Below are 18,837 nucleotides of genomic sequence, written 5' to 3' on the forward strand. Positions count from 1 at the left end.
GTAATTGAAGAAATATAAACTAACAATAATTACATATTTACAATAAAACGTTGACATGACACACTTTTCGGAAGCGGCGAGGTACATTTCTAGTTCATATCGATCTTATTTTGTTAGAACAGTCTCATTAAATATCAAAACATAGGTATTAAAATTAAACACTATACAAGTTCAAAATTATGATAGTGTATTACCAATTTTAATTCACTTACCTACCATAAGTCTATAAATTGCAGAATTAATTACTTAAAATATGTATCTTGCATATTGCAATTTTTTAGTGCTTGTTGAATACTTTACATGTACTATAAGGGGTCCGTTTTTTGAAAAAAAAATTATGGTATTATTATGTACCCACTTCACCTATTTAAGAATTTTAATTTGTTTGTGTTTTAACACTTGTTGATCGAAGTAACTGTCTTCATTGTCTTGTTCGGCGCTATATATTCGTCAAGGTATAATATATCTGGAATGAAAACACAATATTTTATTAATATGTATGAGAGGAATTGGATATAGCTTTTAACGTTGTTATCTCGTGTAATTTCTAGAAAACAAGAAATAATTTTAATGGCAAATATAGAATATTCGCACGAATAAAAAGCTTGTATGGTGTTTTTTTTGTTCACGAAATTGTTTATATTGTTGGTCATCACAATATTATTATAGGCATATATAGAGCTGACTACTCGTCTACTAAGCTTTCTAGATAGCTCAGGATTACAAATGTGACTTTCCCAAGAATTTAATAATTTCACGAGAAATCAAAAGTAGTTTTTAACACTACAGTAGTTTACTACAATGGGAGTTTTCTAATACCACTGCTTCATTTACGTCGTAGTGCAAAAATTATCAAAATAGTCAAAATGTACTCACATTACTTATAATTTACATGAGACAATCAATGCTAATCACACTAGCACAGTCAAGATTACGGTCTATTTTAAGTACGAGTAAAGAACATGATCTTCGAACAGCTAATCTAGATGTGACAGAGGCATTAGAAATAGTTTTCATATATAGGTACGATGTCTGTATTTGAATATTTACCTCTACTATCTCAAAATATTCCTATCAACTATTGATTTTGTCATCGATGCTTACTACTCTTCGTAAAACGATAAAATAAATATGTTTTATCAACGATATTAATTTCTGATATTGTAATTAATCCACAAATAAATATTGAATTGTTAAATAATCAAAGTTAAACAGTTTTCAATAAATCACTTTATACAGTTTCCTATAAATTGTTTTATTTCTTCTACTGCTTTCCTATATGTATCAATTGTATTTTTTATTTCCATCATAGTTTTCGTTAAAATGAAATGACATCAAAACAATGAGGATGTTCTCAATTCGACTGAATTTTTATGTGTGTGTATGTGTATAATGCATATTGTTATAACTGAGTTAGGGCACAACAAGAAATTTTCTGCCCACCCGATTACGGGATACCTCAACCTTACAGAAGATCACAGCTAAATAATACTGTTTTCAAGCAGTGTTGTGTTCCTGTTGGTGAGTAAAGTGACCAGAGCTCTTGTAGGGGGTTTGGGGATAGGGTCGGCAACCTACGATGCTCTGGTGTTGCAGACATCTAAACCGCTCAAGTAACACATAACAATGAAGGTCATTTTACAGTTTACATGTACGCAGAAAAAATGAGCGTGAAGCTTGTAAATTGGATGCAAACCATGCATCTAAGTAGTGGGATGGTAGAAACGTAACGACGACACCATATCTAAGAGTTATTGAGAATACCCCATAATACAGAAGGTAAAAACTGACAGAGACCCAACGTACACACAAGGTATACCTTACAGTTACAGGTTCTAAACCGTCCGTATATTTGCGATCGTCGATAATGCGAAAAGCCCAGCATTAGATGGAGTCAAATAGCTGGAGTTGATATTCAGGAGCACCTGCCCAAGAGTCGAACAATACTCCACGTGGAGACCGACGTGAGCTTTGTAAGGCAGAGGCCGATGATCTGACGTTAAGTAAATATATGTCCCGATAGTGGAGCGAGATCAATCAACTACTTTTGACAACGGAGTAACGCAACCCTTCAAATCAAACAAGGATTCTTTTATTTGAAATTATTTTATAATAAAAAAAAATTATAAAAATTATGTTAATGAAATAATGATCTAATCAGAATCACTAGAAATCATAAATCTAGTTGTAGCGTGACAAATCAAGCAAATCAAGAGTCGTGTTAGAGGTAGCTTAAACAATCAGATCAGAAAGACGCAGGTGTTTTCAAGGTTTTATAACTATAATGATTTTAAACATACTCGCCTCACGGATATACTTCTAATTTATATTAAACCACTGTTAAATGTATAAACTTTTAATATGTTATAATAGAAATAATACACAGCAAAGAAAGATTTTTTTTTAACAATATATTCATAAGGTACAAAGGGTTACATACATACGTGTATACATACATACACTCATACAAACATATAAATATTTTATGTAAACAATAGCAGCAGTTTTTAAAAAATGAGCGAAGTATTTCCTGGCTGAAGCACAGCCTGTAATATTCCACTACTGGACATAGGCCTCTTTCCCCATGTAGGAGAAGGATCAGAGCTTAATCCACCACGCTGTTCCAATGCAGGTTATCGGATATATTCCCTACTATAAGTAACGTTCGCTATCAGGTGTACATGATAACAACCGGGACCGACGGATTAACGTGCTCTCCGAGGCACGGTGGGGAGACCCACAAGGAGTTCATTTCTTAGTTATTTTGGGACGTATTTCAAATACTAATAAATACAATACAATATACTAAGAAATGAGCAAAAATCGTACCGACTATAATCAAAAGTCAAAATACTTCTGAAAACCTACTTAAATAAAACCTAGTTAAACCCAGTTAGGTAAACGGAGTAATTAAAATGAATGTAAATAAATTAACTGTATATTTTAAACATGAAAATAAATCCTAAAAAAATGTAAGTAGTCATATCGTGAGTTAGTGGTCATTAATTATTTAAAAACAGGTATTCTTATTAATTATGTTATTATTGTTAATTTATGGAATCTTTACATTACTTTGTGTCGTAAGAGGCGACTAAGGGATAACACAGTTCCACTTACTACCTTGGAACTTAAAAAGCCGACCGGTGGCGGGATAACCATCCAACTGCTGGATACACAGGCCGAAGACGGGCAGCAGCGTCTGAGGTGTGACAAAGCCAGCCCTACGATTACCAATCCGCCTGCCCAGCGTGGTGACTATGGGCAACACACATGACTTCACGCCATTTTTTGGCCCGAACTAACTCCTATCTCCAGCAGTGGACTGCGACAGGCTGAAATGATGATGATGATGATGATGATGATGTACATTACTTTGTGTAACATAAAAGAAATCATAATAATGAAAATTAAATCTATACAAAATAATAATATTAACATGATAGAAGTTTATAGATTTAATAGTAACCTTTGTGTACGTTTAACTGTTATTATCATTAATTAGTCTCAGTATGTGGTATTTAACTACATTTTTATATATGGCAGCTGTAATTATGATATCCTGTTAAATTTATTGTTAATTCATTCATACTTGAACATTTATTGTGAATTGTGACTGCAAGCACAAAAGCAAAAACATGAAAGGAGGATTTAAGACGTTATTTAGAAGATTTTGTCTCGAAAGTAGCATTTTAGGTCTTAAATATTTTTATTTGTACCCTGACCTGTTGTCAAGGTATGTTTTTTTTTTTCATTAGAAAATCGAATTTATTTTTAAGCGGTATAAAATATTGCAAATAGCCTAAGTTAGATACGGAATAAATAGACTATAGAGTTCGTAGATTCTGGAAAAAACTTATTTAACTTCCATCATAAAAAATATGAAAGACATACCTAAATATAAACAAAATTTTAATAGATGCTTTTGGGCGCTAACGATGGTACTAATTCTGTACTTCGCATGTCTGCTCTCATGGTTGCTGCACATTCGATTCGAGGAAATGCCAACGCGCATAGCTATTGAGAATCAATACGAGCCCATACTAAACGTTACATTTCCAGCTATCACAATATGCACTCCAAATCAGATAACTATTAGTGCCATGAAGCACTTTAACAGAACTCTTGTGTAAGTATCGTTTTGATATATCATGTGCCTGTGTATTTTATTATAACATAATCTATTGCTTTAAAAAATTATTAATATTGTCTTAGTAATAATACGTGTACAAAGCGTCAAAATGCATAAATTGTTAGCTTTTGGTATGTTTTCAGAGACGGTAACAGAACTCTTGACTTATCAAGTATTTTACCACAGCTATTAGGATTCTACGAATTAGTTGGAGACTTGAGCAAAGATGATCTAATCAGCTTACAAAATTTAATAACGCTCAATCGATACCATGTGAGTTAGTAATTACAATAGCACTTTTTTAATGCCAGACAACGGGAGTGGTGGCATTGTGTAGAGGCTTGGGGGGCGATTTAAATCATCCTTCACATTAGTTTTTATATTAGGATCGATTATGTTTGTTTTATTTTGAATAAAAGATACTCCGTCTAAATACATAAGTAAAGTTGCGTTTCGATAATCTTTCTTATTGGCAGGTGTAGCCCGTAAGAGTTAACTCGAGACCTGCAGGCCTAGCATGCGCGCCACGACAAAATTATGTCTACCCCTTTTCTCGTATTATCTCTCTATGTCTACAGTAGCTAACATGCGTGCACGCGATACTCTTCTCGTTACGTCAATAGAAGAGATATTCATTAAATTTTAGTGATCTGTGATATTTATCTCTACGGAAGCTAACATGACATCGTAATTTTGTCGAATTTTGTCGTTTTAGGAAGAGAAACTTCTCGTTTTCAATATTATCGACGAGAAAGACGATAAATAAAAAATAAATAAAACCGGGTGCCTATTTTTTGTATACCATGGCGTTTCCCTATTATAATTATATAATTTCGGTATACGAAGAGCGGGAAATGCGAAAAGTCGAGTGAAGTGTGCCATATAATGACACAAAAAACGTATTTGCGCCCTGTTGCTTCTTATTCTAAATAATAATAATAATAATACTTTATTTCAGACCAAAGTATAAGTCCATATTGGGTTAGTACAACAAGACAAGACATTCAAAATAAAAAACAAAACAAAATTATATTAAAAAAATCAATAAGTAAAAATAAAATTAAATAGAATAAAAGTAAAATCAATAATCAAAAAAAAAAAAATCAAAAAATTTTAAAAATTAAAAAAAAAAAAACAATGCGTGATAGAATTACAGTTATCTAATGTGCGACAAGATATAAAGCACAACACGAGCATATTGTTTTACATATACCTATATAATTAAATTCATTTACTTACGCCGTTTTATTTTCCATATTAGATTTTTTAAATTAGATATACACTTTTTATCTTAGCCAAAAGGCCGAGAACATTGTTAAATAAAACATGTGTCACTCGTTTGAAATTATACAAACGTTGGCTCATCCCGGTTTGGCTCGATTGGTCAATAACCTTGTAAATTCAACTTTACGACATAAGAAATAAGAATGATATTCAGTTGTGATTATGGTTGATAATGTTTCTCTACTCGACAAGGCGAAGTCTTCGGAAGAGAATTTTGTCTCTCGTAGTGCGCATGTTAGGGTAATCGAGAAAATACTCGATGTCGACATTATCTCTCTCTCTCGTCAAGAGATATCTCGTTGTATGCATGCTAGGCCGGCAGCCGCCGGTATAATTTCAAACGAGTGACACATGTTTTATTTAACAATGTTCTCGGCCTTTTGGCTAAGATAAAAAGTGTATATCTAATTTAAAAAATCTAATATGGAAAATAAAACGGCGTAAGTAAATGAATTTAATTATATATGTAAAACAATATGCTCGTGTTGTGCTTTATATCTTGTCGCACATTAGATAATTGTAATTCTATCACGCATTGTTTATTTTATTTTTTTTAATTTTTAAAATTTTTTGAATTTTTGAATTTTTTTTTTTGATTATTGATTTTACTTTTATTCTATTTAATTTTATTTTTACTTATTGATTTTTTTAATATAATTTTGTTTTGTTTTTTATTCTGAATGTTGTCTTGTCTTGTTGTACTAACCCAATATGGACTTATACTTTGGTCTGAAATAAAGTATTATTATTATTATTATTTAGAATAAGAAGCAACAGGGCGCAAATACGTTTTTTGTGTCATTATATGGCACACTTCACTCGACTTTTCGCATTTCCCGCTCTTCGTATACCGAAATTATATAATTATAATAGGGAAACGCCATGGTATACAAAAAATAGGCACCCGGTTTTATTTATTTTTTATTTATCGTCTTTCTCGTCGATAATATTGAAGACGAGAAGTTTCTCTTCCTAAAACGACAAAATTCGACAAAATTACGATGTCATGTTAGCTTCCGTAGAGATAAATATCACAGATCACTAAAATTTAATGATTATCTCTTCTATTGACGTAACGAGAAGAGTATCGCGTGCACGCATGTTAGCTACTGTAGACATAGAGAGATAATACGAGAAAAGGGGTAGACAAAATTTTGTCGTGGCGCGCATGCTAGGCCTGCAGGTCTCAAGTTAACTCTTGCGGGTTATAGTAAAAATCTCGTTTAGAATTAATGTTTAATCTCCGCTAATATAGCTCGCAATAATTAATTTAATTTGAAGTTACAATGGTTTTTAAGTTGGTGGAAAAATGGGGGGCACTATAAAATAATTCATTCTCAAAGTGGGCAGTAGACAAAATAGGTTTGGGAACCCCTGGTCTAGACGAATCAATTAGCCCTCCTTTAAACTCTATCATTACATCCATGTCTTTAGATAAACATTTAACGTTAAAATCCAATCTAAAGTTGAAGATATCTTTTGTTTCTAATATTAATATTATTCTAGAACAAATATTAATGTTATTGCTGGCTTGTTTAGTAAGTAATAGATGTCGTTGATGCAAGTTAACACAAATTATATATATATATATTAATTTTATCTGTGTAAATAATAGTAAATGTTTTTGTCGTCATATAAATGATTTACCATTTTCAGTCTCTGGAAGTAATGGGTATGTTGCCACAAAGCTGTGACGATTTCCTTAAGTTGTGCTATTTTAAGGGAAAGCGATATCCAAAGTGCAAAGATCTCTTTGATCTCATACTGACGAAACATGGAATGTGTTGTATATTTAACAGTATTTACCATTATAGAAAAACGAAAGGGTAATAAAAATTATGATATTTTTCTTCTAGTGATATTTTTTTACATTTTCTTCATCATTCGTCAGTAAGGAAAACCTACTAAATCTAACAACCGTTTTGGCGGCGGTCAAGGTTACTGGTGACGATAATTAATACCGTTATCACCAACACCGAATGTATCATTACAGTGTATCAACTAATGATGTTCATCATAATTTTTACAAAATTTAAATCCAAAATTTAAAAATATAACAGTCACACGCAAGAGTCCTGTAAAAAATTCAAATGAAAATCTTTTAAGTTCAAAAAGATATTTAATTATAAACAGTAAAGATACTGATAAAGATAAAAGATACACGGGTGTGGCCGCACAGATCAGCTTAATTTGATGGTAAGCGTTTTCTTTTCATTTTAGAAATGAGAGAAAGTTTGATTTTAAACCAAGAACAACATCGAATACGGGTATTGGTGAATCTTTGACTATAGTCACGGATTATAATCCCGGTGACGCTCTCATGAGGACTATTCTCAATGCTGGGTCCATTCGGGTTTGTACACTATTATAATATCTAAAAATACTTCAGTAACATACATAAATATATGAGGTGACAACCTTTTAAACATTTTTTATATGCTTTGGTTGCGCTTACGCTTCAGCCTGTAATATCCCACTGCTGGGCATAGGCCTCTTTTCTCATGTAGGAGAAGGATCAGAGCTTAATCCACCACGCTGGTGCGATACGCGTTGGCGGATATATTCCCTAGCCTATGAGTAACGACAGTTTAACGTCCTCTCCGATGCACGGTGGAGAGACCCACAAGGACTAATAACTAACTAACAACCAGACCAGAAATAAATATTTGTATAAACTCAAATATCCACTCCGAGTGGAAATAGAACCCACGACCGTCTGTAGTTAGGTGCCGCCAACACGGCACACGTAGCATTAAATCAGAGCGGCCGTCATTTATATGTTTTGGTTATTTTCTTTATACAATAAAGGTGACAAACAAGCGTATGGCCTACCTGATGGAAAGCGGAGAACGCCTGCAGCACCCGGTCCACCAGCGCGTTTTTGTCCCCATCCCCAACCCTTCCCACGAGCTCTGGCTACCTCACTCACCAGAAGAACAACATACCTACTACTTTAGAGCATTGTTATTTAGCTCTGATCTTCTGTAAGATTGAGATACTTCCGCATTCGTGGAGTTCCGCATTTTGAGCAAAATATTTTCTGGTGTGCCCTGCCACAATTAATTTACTACGATATTCGAAACATTCTCAGGTAATGTTTACCGATTGGACAGAGTTTCCCGCAGACGATGAATCAAACTTGGTGCCTCCTAATTCAGAGTCTTGTCACCTTATGTATCCTATATACACGTACTGCTCCGAGGACGTGATGACTCTTCCTTCCTGGAGGTATATTTAACATAGTTTGTATTAGTTCAATTCGCTAACAATACATTTTATTTATTTATTTATTTCATTTGGACAAACAGTAGTTGCTACATTACAATTTTCACATAAAAACTATACCTACTACGATTGAGCTTAAATGAGCAACATTTTAAACTGTCACAACATGCACAAAAAGAAATGTAACAATAGTATTATTAATAAGATTATATCTAGAAATTGAAATACAGATGAAAATAATTAAAAATAGATGTGGTTAAAGTTAAAAACAAACACAAACAGCAAATCAGTCTCGCTTGTGACGTCGTGCGAAACAGCTGATTGTGTTTGTAATTCCGAAGTTACGTATTTCTACCCCCAACCTAAACATATATAATAAATAAAATACAAAAATGCCTAAATGTGATAACTGCAACAAAGTGATAGCTAAGAAAACTGCATTTCTCGAATGCAACAACTGTTCAAAAACAGTGCACGCCAACCAGGCTTGTACTGGCTTGTCATCCAAGCAATTAGCAGCACTGCGCAACGCTGAGAATTTAGAATGGACCTGCGAAGATTGTTGTCGCGAATCTCCAAGACGGAAGTCGTTTATGATACAAGAAGAAGAAGAAGAAGAGGAAGATGCAGAGGAGCTAATAAAGACACAGGGAAATGATACAGAAACAAGTGTGATGAAAAAACTACTACGCGACATTTCGATCGAGGTTAAAAAAGCAGTAAAGAAAGAAATATGCTCAGTGAACGATGCCCTTAATTCCTGTTGTCAAAAAATGGATGGAATAATGGATACTTTGGCGATAATTAGTGGAAAAATAAAAGAATTGGAAAATAAAAATACATATTTAACAAATAAAAATAAAAATCTGGAGTTAAAAATCGATGCAATGGAACAACACATTGGAAACCTAGAGCAAAAGCAGCTTAACAACATTATCGAAATCGCTGGTGTACCCGAAATGATAGAAGACAACACGGAAATTATGATAAATAACTTAGCTACAAAACTTGCTATGAAGAAAGAAGATATAATTTTAACTAAAACTGTGAAGGGAAAAAATGGGAAGGAAGGCATACTCCACGTGTCTGTAAAACAGGAAGAACTAGTGGACCAGTGGATACGAGCGGCAAGAAAAGGAACCATTTATGCAGGGGACATTGTTTCATCTTCAGACCCGTCTGTTGCTAGATCCAAGATTATGATACGCCGTGCCCTATCTCACGCCAATAAAACCCTCTTGTGGCAAACTAAGTTAAAGCTCAAAGATACCCATAAATATATATGGTTTCAAGGCGGTAAAATTTTAGTTCGCAGGAGTGATAATGATAAGCCTGTCGTCATCCGAAACTGTACGGATATAGACAATATAGTGATGGAGAAACAAGTGAGCCGATAATAGAAATCTTACGCGCTAGGCACTGTATCGGAAATAATTGAAATTCATGATGCAGCAAACTTAAATGACTTTAGTACCTATCTTCCTAAACATACTTCTTTATTTAATGTTGTCCATGTTAATATTAGATCCATTATCAAAAATTTTAGTTCATTAGTGCAGATATTAAATCAATCTTTATTATCTATAGATATTGTTATTGTAACTGAGGTAGGCATTTCAATGAGTAGCGATCTTTTGAAATTATTTAATATTAACGGTTATGAAATGTGTAGTGTGCTTCGGGAGCGGCGACGTGGTGGTGGTATAATTATGTACATCAAAAATTGCCATAATTTCCAGATAGTAAACGATTTTAAACTAAAACACTGTGAATCACTAATAATAAACATCCAAACTACCCGCCACTACCCGACACACATCTGTGCATTGTATCGACCACCTAACGAAAGCAAACACCTTTTTATAAATGAGCTTAAATTACTATTATGTCACAATTCAATCAAAAACTCTGATTTATTCTTCTTTGGCGATATAAATATTGATCTGAAATTAAAAAATAACATACGAGATCATTACTTAAGCTGTATGTCCGAGTGTGGTCTGATAAGCGCGATATCGGATTACACGAGAATAGAAATTCGAAATGAAAATATTACGCGGAGTTGTATTGACCATATATTTGTTAAGTCGCGCTCGTCAGACTTATACTCGGCCGCGCTTGGAACTGTAGTGGCGGATCACCGCATGTGCATACTGTCGTGCGCCTCCGCACAGTTTGATAGCAGTGTACAGGATGATACGAAAATCAAAGAAATAATAAATGATACAAAATTAATATCTCTTCTTGAAAACGTTGAATGGAACATAGTTGAAAAAATGCAAAATCCATTGGAAATATATAATTTTATAGAAGATAATTTTAAAAAATATTACGAAATTTCCAAATATACTATAAAAATTAGTCTTAATAGTAAGAGAAATAAGTATCCGTGGATAAACAATAAAATTAACTTTCTTTGTGAAAAAAGAGACTTTCTATATAGGGAGTGGAAAAAAGATACAAGCAATAAAATATTAAGGTTAGAGTACAATAAGGTAAGAAATAAAACAAATAAAATTATTGAATTATCGCGAAACAAATACTATAATCAGGAAATAAACAATAATATAAGTAACCCAAGAAAGCTTTGGAATATCTTAAATTCCCTAACAGGTAGAATAAATAAATCTTTGGATGCGGCAATACTAAAAGCTTTTAAAAAAAATGATTTAACTATTAAACAACTGGCAAATAATTTTGGCAATAGTTTTAAAGAAAATGTTATAAAAATATTACCTAACTGTAAGAAAAAACTTTTAAATGAGTCGACGTATATATTTCCTCAAAATAGTTCAATAAGATTTAAAGCGGCAGATGCAATAAGCATTAACAAAATAATTCAGAAATTAAATACAAGCAAAGCACCCGGGGCGGACCAGATTCGATGCATAGATATAAAACGCTTAAGTAAAAAAATAACAGCTGTAATTGCAAAGCTAATTAACACTAGTGTTAAATCTGGTATTTATCCAATACAACTAAAGGAAGGAATAGTAAGACCTATCTACAAAAAAGGGTCTCATAACGACTATGACAATTATAGACCAATTACCATATTGCCAGTGGTCGATAAAATATTTGAAAAATACATATGCAATCAGATACAAAATTACTACGCATCGAATGACGTCTTATCCGGGGCTCAGTTTGGATTCCAAAAAAATAAATCAACTACTTTATTATTATCAAAATTTACCGACGAAATTAATAATTATCTGGACAGTAAACAACACGTAATTCTTTTATTTATTGACTACAGTAAAGCGTTTGATACACTCGACCATAAATTATTAATAAAAAAATTAGACAATACCGGCGTCCGTGGACCACTTCGTAGATGGTCTGAAGATTACCTCAAGCACAGAAAATACCGAGTGAGAATTGAAAATGAACACAGTGATAAAATATCTTTCACTACGGGTACAGCTCAGGGATCTGTCCTTGGTCCTCTTCACTATCTGGCTTTTGTAAACGATATGGGAAATGTCGTTAAGTATAGTTCGATGTATCAATTCGCTGACGACACATGTCTAGTAATAGCCAATAAAAACCTAGCAAAGGCAGAGAAAATGTTACAACTTGACTTTACCAACCTTTGCATGTGGTCGCACGACGCAGGATTAGTATTGAACTCGCTTAAAACCAAAGTTGTACATATCCGCTCGACGCATTCTAACAAAAACGAAAGACCAATAAAAATACTGGCACACAGCCACGACTGCCTTCACAAACCAGATGTTAGGATAAACTGTAATTGTACTTCTTTAGAACAGGTCAATCAATATAAATATCTAGGCTTAATTGTGGACGAAAGATTTCATTGGAGTAAACACGTTGAGTATGTATGTGACAGGCTACGGGCTGTGTTAGCAAAATTTGCCATTCTAAAATACAAAATTCCGTATCCCATTCTTATGAATCTCTTTAATGCACTTGCTGAGTCTCTTATTTCATATGGAATAACGAGTTATGGTAAAACATTTAAAACTTACTTAGATAAAATACAAAATCTACAATTAAAAATATTAAAAATTATAATACCCAAAAAAGTTAAAAATCAATTTTACAATGAAAACAACCTAAATGGAATATTTAAATATTGTAAAATATTACCTGTGCATACGAAATTTCAGATGCTATTATTAATGGAACAATTTCACAAAAAGGAATTTCAAATTAAAATTAACCATAAAATCACAACAAGAACAATTACACAAAACAAACTCGCTACACCTAAAGTTCGTAACTATTACGGTAAACGCACAAATAGATATTTGATACCCACTTTAATTAACCAAATACCCAGAACTGTACTTTTCGATATTACAAAAGATAATTACAAATACAAATTTAAAAAATATTTCTGTGAACAACTGCAAAAAAATGAGAAATATTAAAAAACTCAAATTTAATAAATGGATATATCTATGTATGAATAATATGTATTTTATTGCTATCTGTTTTTGAATAATTAATAAATAGAAGTAAAATATATATGAATATAGTAACTAATTTACCATAACAACCTGTATACTGCTAGCTAATTCTGAGCAAATAAAAACAAATTAACTATCTCGCTTACACCCGTATGTTTTTTGTAATCGTTTTTGTGACCATACCGTCGATGATAGTATTGTTTAATTAATAAAAACGAAACTATTTTTAATAAGTAGGGTAGACGTAAAACTTTGTTTAGCAAAAATTATCTAAGCGTAGTATAAATATGTTTTTTGTAACCACTGTAGATTGTAAATGTTATAGCAATATATTACAAGTCTTATGTAAAATGTGAGAGACTGTTACTTGCGGACAAGCTTATGGGCTTTTGCAAGTAAATATAATTTGATGTATGCTTTTCTTAATGTTACAAATAAATAAAAAAAAAAAAAAAAAAAAAAAAATACAAAAACTAACAAATGCAAAATCATCATTTATTAGTAACTAGCTGTGCCCGCGACTTCGTCGGCGTGGAATTTAACAAAAAAAGTTATTGTTCAGTTCGCAGAGTAATAAAATACTTATATAAATTTCTAAAATAAAAATAGCCTAAGTTACTCCTTACTATATCAGTTATCTGCCAATGAAAGTTCCGTCAAAATCGGTCCAGCCGTTTCAGAGATTAGCCAAAATTTGTAAAAAACACTATTTTGGTGTATGTATCGTGTATACAACCATATGCATTTAGTAAAAGGCGACTATTATAATATTACAAACAGACACTAAGTCAAGACAATTAAGTTTATTCCTTAGTATATTGTAAAGAAATAGTATGTCGTACAGCTTTCTGCGCGTCGACAGCCCGTCCATTTTGAAAAGTGCCAATCTATCGACCTATGACTGAAGACGTTTATGTAACCCACACGAAAAACCAATGTGCTTTAGAAAGCGTTTCAGAATGCGCTCTATTCTGAGTTGGTGTACATTGTAATGCGCTGACCAAACTACATAACAGTATTCCACCTGACCCTGTATATTCTTAGATAGTAATTTTTGTGGTTGGCTTGCGAAATAGTTTACTATTACGAATGACAAAGCCCAACATTTTAGAAGCTTACCTAATTATGTAATTCATATGAGGTAAAAACGACAATTTTGAATCAAAAATGACTCCTAAATCCCGGATCTCCCACCTTTGTTGCAAGAAAGTTCCGCAAACATGGTATTGATTTATTACTTTATTATGGTTTCGCGTAAAAGAGATACTGTAGCATTTACCAGTGTTTAATAACATTTTGTTAGCTATGCATCAACTTCCTATAGCATCGAGGTCCACGTGGAACATACCGTTATCCGACGAACATGTTATAGTCTTGCATAGTTTTTTTTTTATTTGTTAATGTTGTTGTTTAATAGCCAGGGCTTAAATGTGAACCCTGTGGAACTCCAGATATGGCTGAATATGTCTTAGATTGAAAGCCTTAATCGCAACATATTGCGTTCTACCTGATAAATAAGATTGGAACCATTTCAGTAGAGTACCGCAAATACCATAACATTTTAACTTTGCCACCAACATTTTATGAGAACCTCTGTCTAATGCCTTGGCAAAGTCCATATTTTAATAAATTACATTATAATGAAATTATTATTTGAGGTTACGTATCATGATTTTGATACAATATATTTTGATATTTTTTTAACTCGCACTCAACAGCCCCTAGTAGGACCCCTGTGACGGAGGTCCGGAAACACACACAATATATAAACACAAATGCGCAACTACGGCAAACATCTTACACTGCCAATACAAATGTTTGCCGTGAGCGGGGATCGAACCCGCGACCGCCAGCGCATCAGCCAGTATAGCATGTATTATGACCGCTGCGCCAACGCGTCGTCGATAGTTATACTTGTTGTATGAACGTACATTAGGCATCTACGGGTTAGCTAACATTATTTACTAATTTTAGTCGTAAATGCTACTTTCAAGACGAGTATCAGCTGCCACATTTCCGGAAATATCACAACTCTGACTGCGATCTCCTGTGCCACGTAAACGATCTGGAGCGTCTGTGTGGCTGTACCGTGGCATACGTGCCCAATGTCAGACAAAGCCGCGTCTGTAACCTAACCAACATCGATTGCATTGTGAAAGCTAAGAGTAAGTTAGTGTTACGATGACAATTTAATTATCACACGTATTTAAGCTACGAACCTACTGAAGTGAACTGAACTAATACAGCCCTTAAAGTTACAACAAACGAGAAAGCTTCGTCTATATGTATAAATAAATTATCCATTAAGAAATCTGTTGTTTTACACTTTTATTTAGCAGTACTGTGATCTAATATTCATTTGCGCAACTATTAGCAATTACACTTGTTAAAAAATGTTAATGATAATTAAAAATTATTTTCACAGTGCTATTGAACAAACGGCACCGTTCCCAACGCTGTGATTGTCCTCGTGATTGTGTGTCTATAAGCTATCGGGTCGAGATGATCATCGGCAACCTCGACGCACTACCTCATTTGATGGTCGACCCCTTGTAAGAGGAACACTTTTCACGTTTCATTTTTATTTTATTTTTGTCAAGAGTATAGAGTACAGACATAAAACAACGTCACCATTTCACACGATATAATGTGTCAAAAGTTCATTAAAAATAATTAAAATAAATCAGCAGAAAATTGAACTAGGACAGCATTATTTTCAATTAGTTTTTTAATTTTCGTAATGTCGAAACATTGACAAAATCCATCATGTTATAGCAACAAGGAACACCTGATGGCTAGGTATGGTAGGTAGGTAGGTATAGGTACTGTAAGGAGTGCTGGACTCTAGGTACCTAAGGATCTGGGAAACAACTACACATTTATTTTGTGTTTATCGTTATAATCTTATAGATATTATAGTATTATTTTTCAGCTCGGATATCGTATTTAACCAGAGTACATCCATCATGTACTTTTTCTTTCCAAAACCAGCATATGTGAAGCAAAAACAAGAAACTGTTATGTCTCTGATAAGTTTATCATGTAAGTAAAATTATACTCTTAGTTTTTAGGTTATAGTAATATTTATTTTGGCAGAGATATGTAAAGGGCCTCCTGTTATAAATAATTTCTTACGGCTAAAACTAGTAACTAGGTATACAAGCAGAATTCTAAATTTATTTTACTATATTACTAGCGATTTTTTTATTTATTTTTATATATCTATAAACTATGGCTAACAGTGCAAGATCCAGAGTAAGAATTTTTCTTCATTATAAATCAATGTACCTATGTTGTTATCACGATTTAGCTAATAACATGCCACTGTTGGGCATAGCCCATTTTCTCCATGTAGGAGAAAGAATAGAGATTAATCCACCACGCTATTCTACTGCGGTTTGGCAGGTATATTCCCTACTATGAGTAGCAATTGCTATTTATGATAACAACAGGGAGCGACGGCTTAACGTGCTCTCCGAGGCATGGTGACACCACAAGGACAGCCATCCAAACCGGTAAAAGTATTGACCCGAGCGGGAATTGAAATTGGGTACACGTACAACTACACGAGAGCAGTTTTTATATGTAATATATAACAGGAAATAATTTGGAGGAAGTTACAGCACCCGACTCGTGCTCTGCTTCTCAAAGGCTATGTGACTGACCTTATCGCCTATAAAATAAGTTTAGACACGGGAGATAGAGCATGCTAAGGGCCGCTATTTCATTTTGTTTGTCCTTGAGCTTGAAGCGTTCGGGAGCTGGTTTTCAGTTTCAAACAGGAGGTACTAAATATCCGCCTTCTCTACATAAATGATTTTAAATTGCTAGTTCGTAACGCAGTACGCTCGGTCGAATTAATTTCTGGAAATCACAACTAAAATCATGCAGTCGTGCATGTGGGAATGAAGCAGACTATGGAATCGGCGAAGCGAGATGTCTACCTTCAAGATACTTTGTGAAGTTTAACCTTTTCCGTATCTGAGTATGTCAAATAGTATAAGTGTAATTAATATATGTAATAAAGTACTATAGCAGGTTGTGAGGTCTTTTTCATGGCTGACAGAAATTTTGCGGGATTATTTGTCGCACGCAAACTAGGTCCGAGCTTATAAGAGAATACTTTAAGCTCATTAGGTACGAGCCCTTTTTTGGTATCGCGGGGGAACCTATTTACGGGTGATCCAGGATGCCCGGGTAGGCATTCCTAAACCTATGTCGGCTTCAGCACTTGGGGGTGCAATACCGACCAAAACCCGTGCGGGAGCCTTCAGCCGCTTTAATTAGAGGGTCCCAGATCTGCAGGCAACAGGGTCCCTCCAGCGACAGGCTGGCCTCGGCGAAAAGGCCAGACTTCTCCTCCATGGGGACTGTCCGGCTCACCTCTGAACAATCCCGACGCCGTGTCTAGCAGGACCGGGTTCCCATCCTGGTCCGACACGGGCACAGGGGCGTCACTGGAGGCGCATTAAGTAGCGCCTCCTACACACCCGTTCGCACTACGCACGCGTTCATCGCCTGCGGACGGAGGCCTCGTAGGCGGCCTCCTCTCTCATCCGCTCGTCATTCTCCTTCTGGGATATTACTGTCTCGCAGAAGGAGACCATCGCCTTCCAGGACTCGTCGTTGCCAAGCATCGCGGTGATGACGCTCGTCAGCGTAATACGAGCCCAGAGTAGCCTTTTATAGCCTTTTCTAATAAGTATGAAAGCTTAGACTTAACCTATTCAAACCCGTGTGAATGTTTGGCGTACTTAGATGACTGAGACCAAACGTTCATGACACTGTATATATCTCGAGAGTGAGAACCTAGTAAGCGCTAATTCTTAATTTGAACTTCTAATTTGAATCAAAATGTGATTTTCTCATTTGCATAATTATGCGGCTGTTATAAAATATAACAAAGACTCATCCTCCTATCCAAAAACCTGGGACCTTATTTAAGAATTGATGATATTTTCAGTGCAATCTTAGAACGGGTGGTAATGATGATCAACTTCCGCAAGCAAGTTCTAAAAAACAATGCTTAAAACTTCACTTTAACTTTGTCGAGCGTAATGCAATCCCGGCCAATCAACATTTACTCTAGGGCTTTTCTGTGCTTGAAATTACAGAGGCTAAGATTTGACAGCAGGAGTTCACTCTTATTTACGGTCTCTTGAAATAATTGGTACCGTATTATCAGTAAGCACAGATACCAGTACCTACTTGAACGCAACAGATTCAGAATATACGGAAAGTTGGGACAGACAGGACGATACTGGAGAATAACCGTGATATTGATTGATGGTGACGGATGAGACACAGTGGAGTGTTTTTAGTAGAATTAAATAAATAATCACTATAATTTTTTTTAACCTTAAATGAAATTAAAGTAATAAAAATTTTGACCCTTTTAGCAAACCTCGGTGGCGTGTTTGGACTGTGCTTGGGTTGCAGTGCTATCAGCGTCTTGGAAATTTTATTTTATCTTTATTGGGCAACCAAGAATAATATTAAAAAATGTATACATAAAGTTATAAAAAATAGGGTAGGTCCAGCTCCAACTAATTAATAAAATTAGTTGTAAATATCGTTTTTTCATACTTTTATTAATAATATATTAGTTTTCTTTTATATGCGTATTTAATACATAAATATTATAAAAATTATAAATGTAAATCACAAATGAAATTGTAGTCGAGTCTTACTATGAATGTTGCTTGTTTTATTAAGTTGAAACTTTTTTTTCCATTTTGGTAAACTACACATTTGCTCGGTATG

The 18,837-nt window shown here is 34.2% G+C and overlaps 1 protein-coding gene across 1 annotated transcript; it reads left to right on the forward strand.

Annotated features, from left to right (window-relative positions):
* The first annotated feature begins 3,935 nt into the window (after positions 1 to 3,935).
* LOC123662109 (sodium channel protein Nach-like) lies at positions 3,936 to 15,630 on the forward strand. The gene is given in 7 exon segments (XM_045596994.1): positions 3,936 to 4,126; positions 4,273 to 4,402; positions 7,070 to 7,239; positions 7,634 to 7,766; positions 8,505 to 8,641; positions 15,049 to 15,269; positions 15,515 to 15,630. Coding segments are annotated over 7 exon segments (1,098 nt in total).
* The last annotated feature ends 3,207 nt before the right edge of the window (positions 15,631 to 18,837 follow it).

This window comes from Melitaea cinxia, chromosome 18 (genome assembly GCF_905220565.1).
Source record: "Melitaea cinxia chromosome 18, ilMelCinx1.1, whole genome shotgun sequence".
Taxonomy (NCBI): Eukaryota; Metazoa; Arthropoda; class Insecta; order Lepidoptera; family Nymphalidae; genus Melitaea; species Melitaea cinxia.